Here is an 18,259-nt window from a genome sequence, read left to right on the forward strand (position 1 = left end):
CTCTGATTCCTTAGATCAATTGCCGCACCATATTGAAGAACCGCATGAGCGTCATCATAGGTTGTTGCCATCTCTCATGTTACCCCGTACCTTCTGTGTAGTTGAGGTATGTAATGTGGTTCTATGTGGTATTGTTACATAATATATCTCGCAACTCAGATGCAATGATTGTGCTGAAGTCTCTTGGTCTCATGGTGACCACCAGGTGTGTCTGTGGCACTAATACGTGAGTCTGAACTTGCTCTTGATTAACTGATTCCATGTTGAGTTGGTCCGTTAGTGTTAGGCTTGACATTTCTTGAGGCACCCCCGGAACTTCTCTTTGCTCGCCCGCAGCAGCAATAGCAACGGCTTGAGCTTCTTCTTCTTCCCTCAATTGTTCCTCCATGAGATAACTCTCCACTCTCAGTCTATCATACCTTAGAGGAGGTGATCCTCATTGGCGTCTGGGTGGCATGTTAGCTGACTATCCAAGTAAGTCGATCCCGATTGAAAAATCTCCAATCTTGCCTTTATTAAAAGGCAAGTTCTGGCAGTGTAGGTCATGAAGTCTATAGCGCAATTCCGTGAGTAGGCAATCCAAACTTTATTATGACGCGTCACACCACCACAGTGCTAAACACTCCTCGTCCAGGCACACATCCCAAAGTGTTGGTGTAGTAACATATCGAACAGGCTAAAAGATTAGTTTACATGTCACACCGCTCTGCACTTCTTCCAGACACTCAGCTCGAGATATGGTGTTGTTACACCAAACACACAAATCAGGATAGGGTTTTACACACCGGTTATCGGTTCAAAAACATAGTTCAAATTTATAACATTCATTGCTACTTACATATATTTTATTTTTTAAAATTATTCTATATTAAAAAGTTAATATATTTATCAAATTTTATATTTAACTTTTTTTTTAAATTGTTATTCATATTTATATATTTAATTGATGAGAAATAATTATTATAACCATTTATAAGAAAGTTATTATTGTAAATTTATAAGAAAGTTAATTTTATTGAGAAACAATTATTATTAGCATTAATTTATTTAAGTTATTATTTTATATTATAAATATCATAGTTTTTTTTTTAAATTATAATACATATTTATATATATGTAAGTCATTTAAAATCAAAATAATAAGTGTTTGTAAATTACAAACGGATTTGTAATCTGTTTGTACATTAGTAACGGATTACAAATCCGTTTCTAATATTAGCAACGGAACATAATTCTGTTGGTAAATTAGAAACGGAAAGACATTCCGTTGCTAAATTTATTTTTTATTAATTTAAGTAATCATTAATTTTCTTAATTGTACTCATGAAATATTAATTTTTAATTATTAATTAAAATTTTAAAATGTATAATTTTTATAGATATATCAACTCATATTAAATATAATTTTTATAGATTATTATATTCTTTTATAAGTATATCTTTTTAGGATAATAATTAATTGAGAGTTTTAGAATTTTATGAAGCTTGAAGTAGGCGCAAGCTCAACCAATCTCGGTTGAAGTAAGATTAAGCTCAACTTAGGTTTAGTAAAAGTAAGCTCAAACCCGGCTTGGGCTCAGTTAAAATAGTGGCGAGCCAAGTTTGATCATATCCAAACTTTGGTCAGACTGGCCCGTTAGTGTACCCTAGCATTGTAGTGAAGTCATTATATCTATACGAAGGGGGCTAATTCAGTGTTAGGGCAGTGCTTGGTATGCCTAATCCTAGACCAAATCATTGTAACCTTGTTTTCTAATTGCAATCAATCTTGTTGCTAAATAATTGCATACTATATATAATTGCGGTTTGTACTCCAACCGTTAGAAACTCTAACGGTAAAAATATCAAAGATTACTAGTTTAAGAATGGAATATATTATAAATAAATATTTTTACTGAAAATTCTTCTTAAGACAAAATAGCAGCAACAGGCACAACTTGATGAATTTACTTGGATTTACTTGAGAATGAAGTATATTTCCAGAATGTTAGGTGTTCACCTATTCTACCTCACACTTGACACATAATTAATAATTGAGTTTTAAATGACAGTTCAACATTGCGCAGAATCTGTTTATAAATTAATAATTAAAGAATGATGAGTTATTCATAGTTTAGGCATGTACAGCTTCTTAAAAATTCCTTTTTGAAACACAAATAATGACTTGTACGTAATTAATTAGTGGAATTGATATTATAGTGGAGTTGTCATATATTGGTAATATTTACCTCCAACTAAACACTCTCTATCAGAGATTAATTAGTCCCACATCATATCACTTCACCTTTAGAAAGTGAACTTTATGAATTGATTAATCAAGTGGACATTCTTTTATAAAGTGATTGTACCTTAATGCATGTGAGTTTAAGAGCCACAAGTGAAAAGCCAGTTCACTGCATTGCACGAATTCATGTGAACCCTCTTAATTGCAAATACATCGTGCAAAGATGATCCATTGTTATAAACCCAAACAAAGTTCTCCCATTGGTTGATAGAGATCATTAAAGATAGAAACAAAACCTTATCCCATGGGGTAATGTGACAAATTGCAAGTAGTTTAATGGCCATGCATGTCTCTCCAATATTGTTTCATCTTTCTCTTTCTTTTATAATTAAGTAAACTAAAACTATCAACTTCTTCAACTCCCACTTGCAATTAGTATATCCGGGGAAGGTTCTACTGTCCCATATAAGAGCTTGAAGGAAAGTCAAATCAATCCGTGAAAGAAGGTTCATGAAAGCAAAAGGAACATGTGAGGATCCATAATGCATGCATATGGAGTTTACTAATCACACGTACGTGCACATGAAGGAACGTAGAAACTCTGAAGAATTTCATTAATAAATTAATGAAGTAATCATCATGTCATGATTGGTTACTTACGAGAAAAGGCAAGCTTGTACAACTTGAGAGATTGGACGTTCTACTCAAGTCCTTTGAAGTCATTATCATCTCCCACTTGAGCTTCTGTGTTGTAACATGATCCACAAGAAGAAATAACCAGCCATCTGCCACCTTATCTTGTGAGCTAGCTAATGTGTCTTTAGATTGTGGTTCCCACTATGTTCACCATCTGATCAACATCCAACAGCCCAAGTTAACTAAAAGCCTAACAACAAGAAGATGCATATATAGATATCTCATATCTAGTTAAACCTAACAAAGCTAACGTGTGTACTTAACTCTTGTTTTGACTTTTTAACTCATCCAGGAGAAAAACACTGCGCTATGTTCAACCTATTCCAAGGACATGCTAACTGTAATATTAATGGCAGCAAGCTAACCACCTTTGAAAAACTGAATATTTGACTAATCTTGTTCAAATTAATTATATTTTTATTCCATAATGATTTCCCTGTTGATATATAAGTAATTATTTAAATATAAAACACATTCTCATCATCAAAACAAAGCAAGAGGGAAGAATTGCATGATCACCGGCGTTGTTTCACCATTCCCTCACATGCAATGCGTTTCCTTCACCCGTTGCTTTGCCTGCAAACAAAGCCTTTCTATTTTTTTCAAAATAATAATAATAATAATAATAATAAAAATGAAAACAAAGCATGAGTTTCACATGCGCTCCCCCTCGTTTCCCACTCTCCTCTTCTAAAAATAGAGTTTTGCTAATAATTGAAAGCTTATCCACTAATAAAAACAATAATTTTAGTATTAATTTAAATTCCAAAACAAATGAAATTCCAAGTTCACCCCTCCACTCTAGTACTGATCTATAATTTCAAACCCCCTCTCTCTTCCTCAACACTGCTCCCCTTCTCGACCAAAATAGAAACATAAATCCAAATACCATTCTTCCTAATTTCCAATTTTTAATTTTTTTTAAATCGATTTCTCCATCGATCAGCAGCGTGAGCAATTTGTGGCTGGAATTCTCAAGCAGGTAATAAAAATCATCAAATTATCTCCTTTCCAGTGCTTTCATTTCTATTTCTTGCCCTAAAATACCTCTGTTTTCAGGGTTGTGATCCTTCTTCTTCTTCGCCGTAGAAGCCGATCGATGGCTTCGTCTTCACAGCAAGATCTAGAATCTAATGTTGGTTCGCTCTTTCCCCTCCCCGCCACCGCCGCCGCCGCCAAGAAGGATTCTTTAGCAAGCCCTAGATTCATGGTAGTTCGTCACCACTTTCTTTTTTTTCTCTCATTTTATTTTCCATTTTTGAAAATATAATTTCTATTTTAAAAAAAAAAAAAATAGAAAACTCTTCCGAGAAAAGGATCCCAGAGAGTCGGAGAGAAGACGGCGGAAGTGGACCTGGCTCGCTCGTCCGACGGTGGGACCGACAAAGAGGCGTTTATCTTACAAGTAGCGGACGAAGGAGAAGGTTGCATGGTGAACCATGCGACCACCCCGACAGCGAAGTGGAAGAGAATCCCAGGCCGGCGAAGCTCGTCGTGGATCGATCCCCGGAGAGTGCTCATCTTCTTCGCTACCTTGTGAGTTCCCTAAACTACCCCTACTTTTCTCTTTTTTTTTTAATTACGAAATCACCATTAGCTCTCGTAGCGTGCCACGTGTATAGCATGATTGGGTTTGTGGGCCAATTGGGCTTGTGGGCCTCTGTTGCTTTTGTCTCACGCTTTGGGGCCTAGTGGGGTTTGCCTGAGACGGCACGCTGAAGCAACAGTGACGGCCCGGCTCACGGACTAGCTTTTTACATTTTGGAATTAATTAATTAATTTTAATATTCGAAAAAATATCTTCTTTTTTTTTTTTGCAGGTCAAGCATGGGGACACTCATATTGCTATATTTCACTATCTCCATGAGCATGGCTAATAGTGATGCAAATGCAAGGTGATGGCTTAAGAAAGACAAGTTGGTGTTGCTTTAATAGTGCTGGGGGATGAGGACAAAAGCAGAGACTAGAAAGTGGGAAAGGTGGTGCAGAGTTGCAGGGTAAAGTGATTGAGTTAGTGCCAATGGCTGGCTTATTTGTATATGTTTACTGGCTTATGGAGTGTTTCATGGTTTATAAAAGTTGATTCTTTTTGGGTGGATTTGCTTTTGTTCTTGTTTTGGTTGCTGTTGTATTGTTTTTTTTTTGGGTGGCTTGTGTGAGGTTTATGTGCTTTTGTATTTATAAGTGATCACTTCCATTCTTCTTTGTATTCTTTTAAAATTTTGGTTTTTAATATTTATATCATGTTTAATTATATGAGAATTTGGCTAACAAGCACGTGCATGAGCTGCAGAGTGTGCATGCAATTCCGTTTGCCCTGAAACAATGCATGCAGAGAGGCCAAAATGCATGTCCATAATATATCTTTTCCCTCTGTTCAAAGGCTAGATTTAGGTTTTTAATTTCTAAGTAATTAATATTTCAACATTTGTAACACTTTTAGAAGTGGATGGAATTGAACACCAGCTATTGATTTTTTTTATTTTTTTTTTTTTAATACTAATTAAGAAACATGGCTTAAATTTCAAGCAAGAAACCTTGAGAGGCCCACTTTGTGACCAATGAGTTTAACATCCTCTTGAACTTGCTGCCTGTATTCTCTAAAACTAAACCTTCTGTAAATTGGCGTCTCAGTTTCTTGGCTCTGGATAATGGTATCATAAGAAGGACAAAGAAAGAAAGCCACTGAGTATCTCTCATGGTGCGGGCTTGACACCACTCTATGCTCCACACTCTTGTACACTCCATTACTCCATGCCTACAATATTCCCAGTTTCACAAACACAATAATATTAGCAAACCAAAACAACATACTTCTTGTTTGTAAATTAATCTTCAAATTAAATTTGTTACTAATATGTCAATACATATATACCTGAAATAAGTCACCAATGTTGACAACCAGTGCATCTGGATTAGGCTTGACAGGGATCCACTTCCCAAACTTCATCAACTCCAAACCTCCAACTTGATCCTGAACAAGTATGGTGAGGAAATCACTGTCTGTGTGGGGTACAAGACCAAAGAGATTACTGGGCATTGGGCACATTGGGTAGTGATTGAGTCTCATGTAACACGTTTCATTGGTGCACTTCTCCTCTAAGTAAGCAGCATTACGTCCCAATCTCTCTGCCAGTATCCCTGCCAGTAAACTTGCCAACTTTGATAGCAATGCTGCAAGCTCTTCTATTGTTTCCCTACAAAGATGAATGAATTCATTCATCAATATTGTTATGTTTAATGATAAGTAATATGATATCTAAACGTACTCATGATGAATAATGAAACTAAATTAAAGAATTACCTGGCGATGTGTTTGAAAGATACATGAGATTGGTTCAGTTGGGATATGATAAGCCTCAGACCATGATAACTGGTGGACAGAGGTGGCCGCCGGTGAGCCCCATCGGTAGCTATTAGCCGAAAAGTCTAGAGACTTCTTATCAAATGGTTGCTGGAACAGCTTAACTTGCTCAGATTGAATTCTATCAAGAAGGTCACTAGGAATACCATGGTTCACCACCTGGAAGAAGCCCCAGTCAGCAGCAGCGACAGCAATGTCTGTTTTGCAAAACTCGGCATTTTCGGTGTTCAAAAGTTCTAAGTCGATAACCGGAAGCTGACACTCTTCGCCGGAGGACACTCCCAAATCATTGCATGGATCTAGAGGAGAGCTCAAGAGCTTCTTGTAAGTGCTCATCAATGGAGGGTTTGAATCCATGTTCTATGAGACAACAACCATGCAAAGAGAGGAGTTAAGGGGGATAATATGGCCTTAAACCCTAAACCCTAACACACACACATAGATATATATAGATTTTTATGTACTTAATTTGCCGACCTGACATTAAATTAATGGTTCTTTCTATGTATGTACGTAGTTGGTTCGAGAAACACACGGTTTGCACGAAAACATGCAGTAAATAAAGGTGGGGCACACTATTAATTTCTCATGCTTGAAATCAGGAGACATAATATTGAAATATGTAATTAAACAAACAGTGTTAACAACGCGTATATATCTATGTATCATATATGATTGCATGCATGGAATTGAAACACTTTATAGTTAATACATAAATGACTTACCGAGAAGAAGAGAGCTAGCAAGAAGGCCATGAAAGGAGTACTTGAAGAGATAAAAGTATATATAAGCTATGAAGCAGCAGTGTGAACGAATGGCCTTAAGTAGTTGATGTCTGGTTCTCAAGAAGAACACGTCTTACTCAAAGGAGAAACAGGAAATCAAGGTGATGAGAATTTAAAAGGAGATATTTTAAAATGATGAGATGTTGAGAGGGATTTAGTGCCAAAATGAGTGAAGACTTAAAGTGAATTAAAGAGTGATAGATATAGTTGGAGGAATGGGAGCCAATTGAAGAAAGATCATGCATGGATTCATTGATGAGAGTAATTGAATAGTAATATAGTACTAACTCGATCTTATACACACCCAACAAGCCACATGACTACCCTGCTAAATTTTAGCTATGTCGGCATTGAAGATAAACTTTTATATATATTTATGTAATCTAATGTGAGTGTACTTTTGAATCCCAAGAGAATCACAAAGGCTTTGTCGGCTTTATTAATGAAATCATCTCAAGTATTAATTACTAATTTTATATTTGAAGAACATTGTAGAAGTCTCTATGCAGAGGATCTATGAACTAACATTTGGAGGTTAACTGCCGACCAACTTCAATGGTCAAATCTTAATGTCATCTCAAGCTCTTTTTAATAGCAAGTTAATTTTCTGTTCATGGATCATATATGTTAGTACATGTCATCAACACTAAATCCCAAGATTCTCATTAAGTTGGGTAATCAGTCGTTTTTTTAATAACTTTAGAAAGGATTACAGAGTTCATCAAATCCTAAATTCATTTAATTTAGATGTGATTTAGTATCTTATGGGGTTTATGTATTGTGACTTTAATGGTTTTTTTAGATATGATTATGAGGGAATTTTGATACTGTTATTTAAAAAGTTTGATGAAAAGACATTGGAAAAGAAGTTGAAGATCATGCGCATTTTGGTATGTCAATTCAATTAAGCATGCTTTTTCAGAAGGCTTTGGTTCACATGGATGGAGCTTTCAGTGTAAGTGTTTTCAAGATTATGAATTTGTATATTTTGTGGGGAAGATTGAAAACGATCTTGATCTTTTCTTTTTAGTCCAAATGAATTTTTAGTTTATTTATTTTTTCTATTTCTCTGGAAGGAAAAAAAAAGGGGGAGGGATATAGTGAGGTTGAATTGAGATTTTGGTGTTCAAATCATTTGTTTAGTAGGATGGAGACTATGGATTACATATCGATATATATTTATGCTTCATATCAAATTTAATTATTTTTTAATTTTTTTAAATTTTTAGATTTGTTCATAATTATTTACAGGTTGTTCTTATTACATGTGTTCGTTCTATCAAATAGTGTATCCTCGCAAATGTTTTTTATGTCGTCAATATACAGCAACAAGAAGATGAAATCTTCTTCTTCAAACCTCTTGACGTACGCACAAGGGTTAGTATTGAATCTGATGTATCCAAGGCTCATGACGAAAGAGTCAAATCTCTTATATCACCATCTTGGGGCATGCTTTAAACCGTACAGAGATTTGTTCAACCTACAAACCAAGTTCTCTTTACCTTTTTTTTCAAATCCTTCTGATTGGAGCATGTAAATTTTTTCTTCAAGATCTCGATGAAGAAATTGCAATTTTGACATCTAACTGCTCAAGCTACAAGTCGAATGTAGCACACATCGTCAGGACTACTCGGACTGTTGTAAGTCGAACCACAGGTGAAAATATTTCGTTGAAGTCAATACCTTCCTTCTGAGGATATCCTTTTACCACCAATCTAACACGATAACAATCTAGTTGATCATCACTGTTGTGCTTGATCTTGTAGACCCATTTGTTGCCAATGGGCTTTCGCCATTGTGGCAGTGACACTAATTCTCATGTCTAATTTTTATGAATAGCTTCAATTTCTTCTTCCATTGCTGTCATCCACTGAGATGCATCTGAATTTTTCTGTACTTCTTGAAAAATTGATGCCTCTCCATCCTCAGTTAGAAGACAGTAAGTAATATTACCCTTCCATAATATAGTCAGAATGCCAACTTGGTGCCTTTCTTGTACTAGTTGACCGTCGAACTTCTGGGACTTCAGATTCAGCTGGTTCTTGTACTTCGTGCTCTGGTGCAGCTTCCTTTGAAATATTATTGTATTATTGTAGTCTCTGCGCTTTCCTTTGAAATACTTTTACCATCTACTTGCTCTTGTTCTTTGTCTTCTATGAAGATAACATATCTGCTGATTAAAACCTTATGCCCAACAAAGATCGTATCAAGGAGTTGAAGGCACAATTGGCTAGGGAGTTTGAAATGAAGAACTTAGGACTGGCAAACAAGATTGTAGGGATGCAAATTCACCGAGAACGAAAATAATAGGAAGATTTGGCTTTCTCAAGAAGATCTTGTTACGCTTGGACGTGCAAGACTGTAAGCCAATTTCTACCCCATTTTCATATTAATTTCAAGTTATACTCAAGTATGTGTCCTAGCAGCGAAGAAGAGATGATGGAGATGTCTCGCATACCGTATGCATTAGCGATGGGAAGTCTAATGTTCACCATGATATTTACAAGAACAGACATTGCAGATGCAGTGGGAGTGGTAAGTCTGTACATGGCGAATCCTACTCGAGAGCATTGGAATGTTGTTAAGAGGATTCTCAGTTATGTAAATGGAACCTCAGATGTTGCATTATGTTATGGGGGATCAGACTTTACTGTCAGTAGATATGTTGATGCTGATTATGCAGGTGATTTTAATAAAATCAAATCCACTACTAGATATATGTTCACACTAGCAGAAGGAGTTGTGAGCTGGGTTTCAAAATGCAAATAGTCGTGGCTACATCAACGACAGAAGCAGAGTATTTGGCAGCTACACAAGCCGACAAAGAAGCAGTGTGGTTGAAGATGGTGTTAGAAGAACTCGGGTACAAACAAGAGAACATCAATCTATATTGTGACAACCAGAGTGCATTGCATCTTGCGAGAAATCCAGCATTTTATTAAAAAACAAAACATATCAGAGTTCAGTACCACTTCGTTCGTGAGAAAGTAGAAGAAGGTACAATGGACATGCAAAAGATTCATACTAAGGATAATCTAGCAGATTTTATGACAAAAGCAATCAGCGCTGACAGATTCATATGGAGTCGATCCTCTTGTGGTATGAAAGAGACGTAAAGAACATCGAATGGCAAGGTAGAAAGAATGGTGTGAAGATCTGATTGCGTTTCAATCAAATCTTCAAGTGGGAGAATTATTGGCCCAAACCATTTGTTGGCCCAAACACACTCTCAAATTTCTCCACCAACATGAAAGGGCAATGATGACATTTCTTCATATATGTCATGACTTGGTGGTAGGCGGAGAGAGTTAGTGGAGGAATATTTTATATTATTTGGGGGTAGGTGTCACCTACCCCATCATTGTGAGCTCTTGGATCAAAATGATCCTAGCCCTTGGTTTGTTAGGTAAAGGGCTATATAAACCCCTCATGACATTTGTAAAGACACACAAGTGACAGTGAGGAAATTAGAGAGAAAGAAGAAGGGTGAGAAGTGTGAGAAAATATTTTCAGAGTTAGTATATTCTCCTAGTATAAGAGAGGATACATGGTTTTCTCCTTGTTATTAGAAAGAGAGGATCCTAGCCCTTGGTTTGTTAGGTAAAGGGCTATATAAACCCCTCATGACATTTGTAAAGACACACAAGTGACATTGAGGAAATTAGAGAGAAAGAAGAAGGGTGAGAAGTGTGAGAAAATATTTTCAGAGTTAGTCTATTCTCCTAGTATAAGGGAGGATACTGGTTTTCTCCTTATTATTAGAAAGAGTTTATAACTTCTGAAATTTTTTCATTTAGAAAATTTCTTCTATCCTTGCATGTAGTTTTTACCCTAATTATTTAGAGGGTTTTCTACGTAATATCTTTGTGTCTTTTATTTTTAAACATTATTTTTATTTATTTTGTTGCGGTACTGCTATATTTGATTCTATATTTCACAATATTTTAATTTATTACTATAAGTTAAAACAATGGGATTAGGGTTTTAAACGGATGGTTTTTCAGCAAAATATATATACAATGAATTATGGTGTTTTTTTCATTAATAAAATAAGTTATATAAAAAAATTCTTCAATAGTTATCTATGCATATGGTGTCATTTATTAATACATATATATATATATATATATATGTGTGTGTGTGCTGTGTGTGTGCGTGTATGAAGAAGAAAATAGATGAATCACCCAAAATATGTTATAGTGAAAATAATTTCATACATGAACAAAAAAAATATGCAAATCAGATATATAAACCATTGGAATACATGGATAAATATACAATACTATATAAAAGATTAAGAGTGATGTAAAACCATGAGATACATATGGTTTGGTGAACCAACGATAATAGGAAAGTAGGTGGATAAACAAAATAGGGCTTCCATAACACAACCATTTAAGAGGATCCTCCCTTCATAACCACTTTATTAATTTAGAATGTTAGGGATCTTTGATCTAGTCATTGATTGAGGGAGAGTTTCCAATGATACTGGAAGAGGTGCACAAAAAAAGTTAATATTGTATTTGATAGTTATAATAAAACTTCACGGTTTATGTTATCCTAGTCATGCTTTCTTAAATCACTATAAGAAAAAATATATGAGCAATTTTAATCTGAATGGAAATTGATAACAGACTGATTAAATATACAGTTATTTCCTTCCCGTCTAGATGTTAAAAAACAGCCATAACTAGGAGTTTCTGTGGCCTGACTTTGGGATCCCAAGTTGAACTTTTATTATAGAGTTGAATAGCTAGTGTGACCAAAAATATGACAGTGGCTCTAAACTCAAGTCATGATTACTTTATATTTTAATAAAATAACTCGACGACAATATTATTAAAAAAAAATAAGGGAAAATTGAAAAAAATAATTCAAAATCTAAAATAATTACAAATGAAAAATAATTTAAAATCTAGAAGACGCGTTTTAATTTGACGATCTAAAGCCTTACAGATGCTGACAACCAAGGCAACTTCCCAACATGGGGCAATAGATTGTCATTCTTTTCTTACTTTTCCTTTTTTTATTTTTTTAATATATATATATATTATATTTTTTAATAAAGTGGATGGCACACATGACTTGAACCTATATTATGAGAGGGGTTGATTTCTTGTTAAGAGTTATTATCCTTCTACTTGGAAGCAGAAGCAGAAGCAGAAGCCAATTTTAATGTGGTGTGAAGATTCAAAACATGCTCTTGATTATTTAGTTAATTCAAACCCCACCTCAGCACAAAAAATAAAAAAAAAAAAATCTGTATGGTAATATGATAAACAACCACATAAGATACCAGGTACTCAGCTGAATATGTTTTCACCACATATACAAAGAATTTGTTGTTCGCCATCCATAATCTCTAACAAGTGAGATTTTTTTCTTTAAAAAAAACAAAAATATAAATCAACAATTTATATCAAACAAATCGTTTAATATTAATTCGTTAATATTCAGATAACTCTAAGTGTATTGATATAATTCATTAAGAGTTTTGAGAGGGAATAAATCAATTATGCTATAAAGTTTATTTTAATCAACAATAAGAGGAACATGAAACAACCGTCCAACTCAACCACACAAGCCTTGCCAGAGTTAGCTCATCTCCTTCAGAAAAATAAACACAATAAAGTAAAAGCCAGGGAAATTATTTTATAACATAAATATTTATTATTTAAGCAGATAGATTCATATAAAAGTTCAAACACAAAAGTGAAAAAAACAACGACATAAAACAGTAACAGAGTCTTAGCAATAGTAGATAATAACAGACGCATAATAATAACTTAATAATAAAAACTTAATAATTCAGAGAGCATAAACGAAGGGTGAAACATAATATTCTCAGTTACCACCGCGAAGGCGGAGAACGAGGTGAAGGGTGGACTCTTTCTGGATATTATAATCCGCAAGGGTTCTCCCATCCTCCAGTTGCTTCCCGGCAAATATAAGCCTCTGCTGGTCCGGCGGAATCCCTTCCTTATCCTGTATCTTCGCCTTCACATTGTCTATCGTGTCAGACGACTCCACCTCCAAAGTGATCGTCTTTCCAGTCAGGGTTTTCACGAATATTTGCATTCCACCGCGGAGACGGAGGACGAGGTGGAGGGTTGATTCCTTCTGGATGTTATAGTCCGCGAGAGTGCGGCCGTCCTCGAGTTGCTTGCCGGCAAAGATGAGACGCTGCTGGTCCGGAGGGATGCCTTCCTTGTCCTGGATCTTTGCTTTCACGTTGTCAATGGTGTCTGAAGACTCAACCTCGAGAGTGATCGTCTTGCCAGTGAGGGTCTTGACGAAGATCTGCATTCCTCCCCTGAGCCTCAGGACAAGATGGAGGGTGGATTCCTTTTGAATGTTATAGTCCGCAAGGGTGCGGCCATCCTCGAGCTGCTTGCCGGCAAAGATGAGACGCTGTTGGTCTGGTGGGATGCCTTCCTTGTCCTGGATCTTGGCCTTCACATTGTCGATGGTGTCTGAGGACTCAACCTCAAGAGTGATAGTCTTTCCGGTGAGAGTCTTGACGAAGATCTGCATGCCACCGCGGAGACGGAGGACGAGGTGGAGGGTGGACTCCTTCTGGATGTTGTAATCTGCAAGGGTACGGCCATCCTCGAGCTGCTTTCCAGCGAAGATAAGACGCTGTTGGTCTGGTGGGATGCCTTCCTTGTCCTGGATCTTGGCTTTCACGTTGTCGATGGTATCTGAGGACTCAACCTCAAGTGTGATAGTCTTTCCGGTGAGAGTCTTGACGAAGATCTGCATGCCACCGCGGAGACGAAGGACGAGGTGGAGGGTGGACTCCTTCTGGATGTTGTAATCAGCCAGGGTGCGGCCATCCTCGAGTTGCTTGCCAGCGAAGATGAGACGCTGCTGGTCCGGAGGAATGCCCTCCTTGTCCTGGATCTTGGCCTTAACGTTATCGATGGTGTCCGAGGACTCGACCTCGAGGGTGATGGTCTTTCCGGTGAGAGTCTTGACGAAGATCTGCATCTGCGAACCGAATAATAAACTCAAGATCAATAACAGCGCAGGAAAAAAGAACTGGATTCAGGAATACAAGTGAAGAAGAATAACACGGTTGAATTCACAAATCGTAAAAAGAGATCTATTAAACCAAAAAAAAAAAAATTTCCAGGTTCAAGAATATGCTCCAAATAAATAAATAAATCCAAATAAACGAAATCGAAATCAAACAAACAAAATATGTCCATAAAGATAACATCGATCTATCATAATCTAAACTACAGCAAAAAAGAGAGATCTACAGCCTGGATCGATAATAGAAAATATCAAAACAGCGAAAAGAGAAATCAAACGATCAAAAACCAAATACATCCATAAAAATAACATCGATCTATCATATTCTAAACTTAAACAAAGAGAAATCAAATCTACTGATCTGAAACCCCAATCGATTATAGAAAATATCAGAACAGAGAAATCAATCAATCAATCGATAGAGACAAGCGAACAATCTATCACATAAACAACACCAAATCAAAGAAATCAAACAAATCTAATGCAGAAAACCCCCGATCTCTCATATAATCAACATAAAAACAGAGAAAACAAACAGATCTAGAAGCACAAGCATCCGATCTATCATATAAACACCATCAAAATAGAGAAATCAAACGATCTACATAAACGAAAAAAGAAAAACTAGATCCACGCATAGGAACACATACCTTGGAACGATCGCCGCTGCTTCTAGTTTCTTCAAGTGAGAGGAAAAGAATAGGGATGGCCTCTAACCCTAACAAAGGTCTCCTTTTATAGCAGCGATTGGTTAACCTAATCCATTACAACCACGAAATTTCCACGGCTCATAATCGTCCACGTCGCTTTCTTATTTCTAATCCCACCAAAACTCGTACCCATACACGTGGACTAGTACTATTCGGTATAAGGATGGGACCCACTTATGATCCTTCATATAATGTACTCGCTGTCAGTCTGGTGAAATAGATATTTTGTTGCAAACCTCACGTGTTTGTCACGTGATGGAGCCAATCCTGGTGGTTTGTTCCCTTCCCGCGTTATATTAAATCGAGTGCTGTTTACTTGTTCTTTTCCTTTGCCGTGAATCGTTTGATTTATTTACTAGGTGAACCTGAAGTTAAGAAAAAATCACACAAGTTTTCTATCCTTTTTTTTAATTATTGTTTCTTTTAATGATTTTGCATTCTATAACTATTCTATTGCCCGTGCTAAAGGATGAAATAATGAGTTGATGAGCCTTCATGTGGAATCCTACTTTCTACTCTCTGGTTATGAATTATAGTGTGTCAAGTGATTATTGGTTTAGTTCATAGTTTTATCATTTTTGTCTGTTGAAGATGAAAGTTCCTAGAAATATCATTAGTGGTCCTAGCTTAGTTTGTGAAGGCTCTTAGAAATATCATTAGTGGTCCCTGCTTAGTTTGTGATGTATTCAATGCTGAGGAGAAATGTATTTAAATGGATGAGAATATCAATTGGATGATAACATCAGCATCATTTTAATAATCTTTTTCTGATGTTCTGAATTTCAGTAGTTCACAAGATCAAATCTTTGAATTTATCATCCATTCACTCCTTTAGAAATTATTATATGGAATAATACTAATGTATGTTGTTCTTGCTGGATTCTTATTTTATAAAAGATATTTGAGTTGTTTAAGTTTTGTCACTTATTTTATTTGATGGAGTTAATATTAATATGATGCTTGATTAACTGAGTTTATTGTTTATACATGTGATGCTAACTATTAAGAAAAAACAGCAAATTTTGTTTTTGAGATCTTTGTCAGTGAAACAGTAAAAAAACAACCAGAAGATAAAATAATCAGTAAAATATACTCTACTACTATAATAAATTTGAATTTATTTATTTACTTTCTCGATTTCATAATTCAATCTAACCGTGGTACCTGTTCGAGACCGTACACCGGATCTAGAAACCGAACTTTCGGAACAACTTTATCGGTGCAGGTGTAGCACGTGCTCGGCACGTGCAGCGTGGGTCGTACGCAAAGCATCGGACGTGGGGCCCAGCGTTTCGGCCGGCCTCACGCCGTTAGGAAAACAATGAATGGCTACCATTCTTTTGCATCGTGATTCCAACTGCATGTGATTGACAAAGATCAGCCGTTGATTACTCATCTCTTACCGTCAAACTAACCGACATGGGTTCTCTGACCCATGATATTAACCCTAGATTTGAACCATGGTTAGCGGCGTGTGGTCAAGGTCGCCTTTCTATTTATTGAGGTCCTCGGCCAACGCCTTTTTTATCACGAAGTTTTGAGTCTTATCGGCTTTCTTCTCGACTTTCCTCCCGTTTCTCTTCGATTTTCAGGTAAAGCTTGAATCTTTGTTCTTTTAATCGTTTATTTTTCCCTGTTTGTTTTTATTTTAGTTTTTTTTAATGCTTTTATGTGCTTGTTTTGTGGATCTTTTTATGATGTTCTTGTTTTTGAGGCTGTGGATCTGTTGTTCAGAAATCCTTTGGGTGGATATTTGATGGATTTTCATGGAAGATTGTTGTTTGTAGTTAGAAATTCGATTGCTTTTCTTGAGTTTTTCTTGATTTGAGGTATTCATCACGATCAAGAGTGGGGTTGTGTTTTGGTGGATTTTGCTTTCCAATTATCTTTTGGTTTTTGAAGTTAAAATCAAATCTTTTGGTTGGTTTGATGTCTCTGTTTGATTCCTAATGAATTCTTTAAGCTTCTTTAGAAGCTGGGAACTTTTACCTAAATATATTAGAATTTTATTCCTTAATACTGTTTTGATTTGCTGGAATAATGAACCTGAAGAAACACTTGATTTGTTTTGAATCATGATGGGATTCCTGTTTGAGGTGGTGTTTTGGTTTTTATTGAATTGTTGTTCTTTTGGGGATTTTTCTTATTCTTTTTAAATTATGAAAATTGAAGTAATTGATGAATAACTTAGCGGGCATGTTGATTTTCTAATGCGATCTTGGAGGACATGTTGTGATATTTGACTTAGTTATTATGTAAATTTATTTTCCCTTTTTAAAGCTTTGGTTTGTTACTAAGATCAACAAGCAAGCTGTAGTTAATCCATTATTTCTTTTCGTTTTCAATTGTTCTGTTGCCATTGTTGGTTTTGGTCATCATTAAATCTCATCAAAGTTCTAACCTTTATGAAATGATTGTTTTCAGTTCAGAGACAAATCATCTAAGCATCAACTAGCACCGTCCGTCCACGCTTTTTTTCAATCCTTACTTTCAAGTTCATGTCTGAACTAGACGCCCAGATCCCATCTGCTTTTGGTATGTGTCTGAAAAAAATCTTTGTATGGATTCCCTTGTATTCAGCTGCTATGTGATGTTATTAACTTGCTGCTGCTCTTTGGTTGCAGATCCTTTTGCAGAGGCAAATGCTGATGACTCTGGTGCTGGCTCAAAGGAGTATGTGCATGTGCGCATACAACAGCGCAACGGCAGGAAGAGTCTGACTACTGTCCAAGGATTGAAGAAAGAGTTTAGCTACAGCAAGATTCTTAAAGATCTTAAGAGAGAGTTTTGCTGCAATGGTACTGTCGTCCAGGATCCAGAGCTTGGGTCAGGTATTCTTTTTTTACATGCTCTTGAGAATTATTATTATTATCTGTGTTCATACATGTTAATGTTCCAGATTCTGATGCAAAAACATATTTTTGTAGGTCATCCAACTTCAAGGTGATCAGCGGAAGAATGTCTCAAACTTCCTTATCCAGGTATCACACTCACTACCCATCTGTAACTGATGAACAGTTGTTACTACTTATTAACATTCATAACTGGAAAACCCTTTTTTCCTTGCTGTGCAGGCAGGGATTGTGAAGAAGGAATCCATTAAAATTCACGGCTTCTGAGCTCCTGTGTCTGCCAGGAAAGCCAAGTGCTTGTGCTACTGCATTAGAAAAGCTTATTCTGTTTGGTTTGTACTGAAACTGTGAAGGGTTATGCTGCATAGCCCAAGGTCCCAGATATTCTCATGGCTTATTATTTGTATGATCTTATTATTACTATGGAAAACATTTGCTGTATGGTCACTTTGACTGCTGATTATGTCTCAATTATGTTTGCTAATCTAAAGCATGGTTTTTTACAATGGTGCCAAATAGTCTCATGGTTTTCTTACCCATTTCCTTTAATTTGTTCTGTTTGAGATTGGTTTGCTGATAGTCTCTGTTTC

At 36.1% G+C, this 18,259-nt stretch overlaps 4 protein-coding genes across 4 annotated transcripts; 2 read left to right on the top strand and 2 right to left on the bottom strand.

Annotated features, from left to right (window-relative positions):
- Nucleotides 1-3,747: 3,747 nt before the first annotated feature.
- On the top strand, nucleotides 3,748-5,139 carry LOC120267490. The gene is made up of 4 exons (XM_039275164.1): nucleotides 3,748-3,902; nucleotides 3,980-4,130; nucleotides 4,218-4,456; nucleotides 4,741-5,139. The coding sequence occupies exons 2-4, from the start codon at nucleotides 4,020-4,022 to the stop codon at nucleotides 4,817-4,819; spliced, it is 429 nt and encodes a 142-aa protein (XP_039131098.1). The 5' UTR covers nucleotides 3,748-3,902; nucleotides 3,980-4,019; the 3' UTR covers nucleotides 4,820-5,139.
- A 203-nt stretch (nucleotides 5,140-5,342) lies between these two features.
- Nucleotides 5,343-6,641, bottom strand: LOC120266803 (gibberellin 2-beta-dioxygenase 8-like). The gene is made up of 4 exons (XM_039274462.1): nucleotides 6,444-6,641; nucleotides 6,225-6,349; nucleotides 5,796-6,117; nucleotides 5,343-5,678 (listed from the first exon to the last, which is right to left on the bottom strand). The coding sequence occupies exons 1-4, from the start codon at nucleotides 6,639-6,641 to the stop codon at nucleotides 5,445-5,447; spliced, it is 879 nt and encodes a 292-aa protein (XP_039130396.1). The 3' UTR covers nucleotides 5,343-5,444.
- Nucleotides 6,642-12,784: 6,143 nt separating this feature from the next.
- LOC120266420 (polyubiquitin 4) lies at nucleotides 12,785-14,833 on the bottom strand. Its single transcript, XM_039274044.1, has 2 exons — nucleotides 14,758-14,833; nucleotides 12,785-14,059 (listed from the first exon to the last, which is right to left on the bottom strand). The coding sequence occupies exon 2, from the start codon at nucleotides 14,057-14,059 to the stop codon at nucleotides 12,914-12,916; it is 1,146 nt and encodes a 381-aa protein (XP_039129978.1). The 5' UTR covers nucleotides 14,758-14,833; the 3' UTR covers nucleotides 12,785-12,913.
- Nucleotides 14,834-16,307: 1,474 nt separating this feature from the next.
- LOC120266565 (protein translation factor SUI1 homolog 1-like) lies at nucleotides 16,308-18,172 on the top strand. Its single transcript, XM_039274206.1, has 5 exons — nucleotides 16,308-16,409; nucleotides 17,242-17,352; nucleotides 17,442-17,648; nucleotides 17,745-17,798; nucleotides 17,892-18,172. Exons 2-4 carry the CDS (start codon nucleotides 17,316-17,318, stop codon nucleotides 17,762-17,764), a joined length of 264 nt encoding a protein of 87 aa, XP_039130140.1. The 5' UTR covers nucleotides 16,308-16,409; nucleotides 17,242-17,315; the 3' UTR covers nucleotides 17,765-17,798; nucleotides 17,892-18,172.
- The last annotated feature ends 87 nt before the right edge of the window (nucleotides 18,173-18,259 follow it).

The sequence above is a fragment of the Dioscorea cayenensis genome, chromosome 8 (assembly GCF_009730915.1).
Source record: "Dioscorea cayenensis subsp. rotundata cultivar TDr96_F1 chromosome 8, TDr96_F1_v2_PseudoChromosome.rev07_lg8_w22 25.fasta, whole genome shotgun sequence".
In the NCBI taxonomy this organism is placed as follows: domain Eukaryota; kingdom Viridiplantae; phylum Streptophyta; class Magnoliopsida; order Dioscoreales; family Dioscoreaceae; genus Dioscorea; species Dioscorea cayenensis.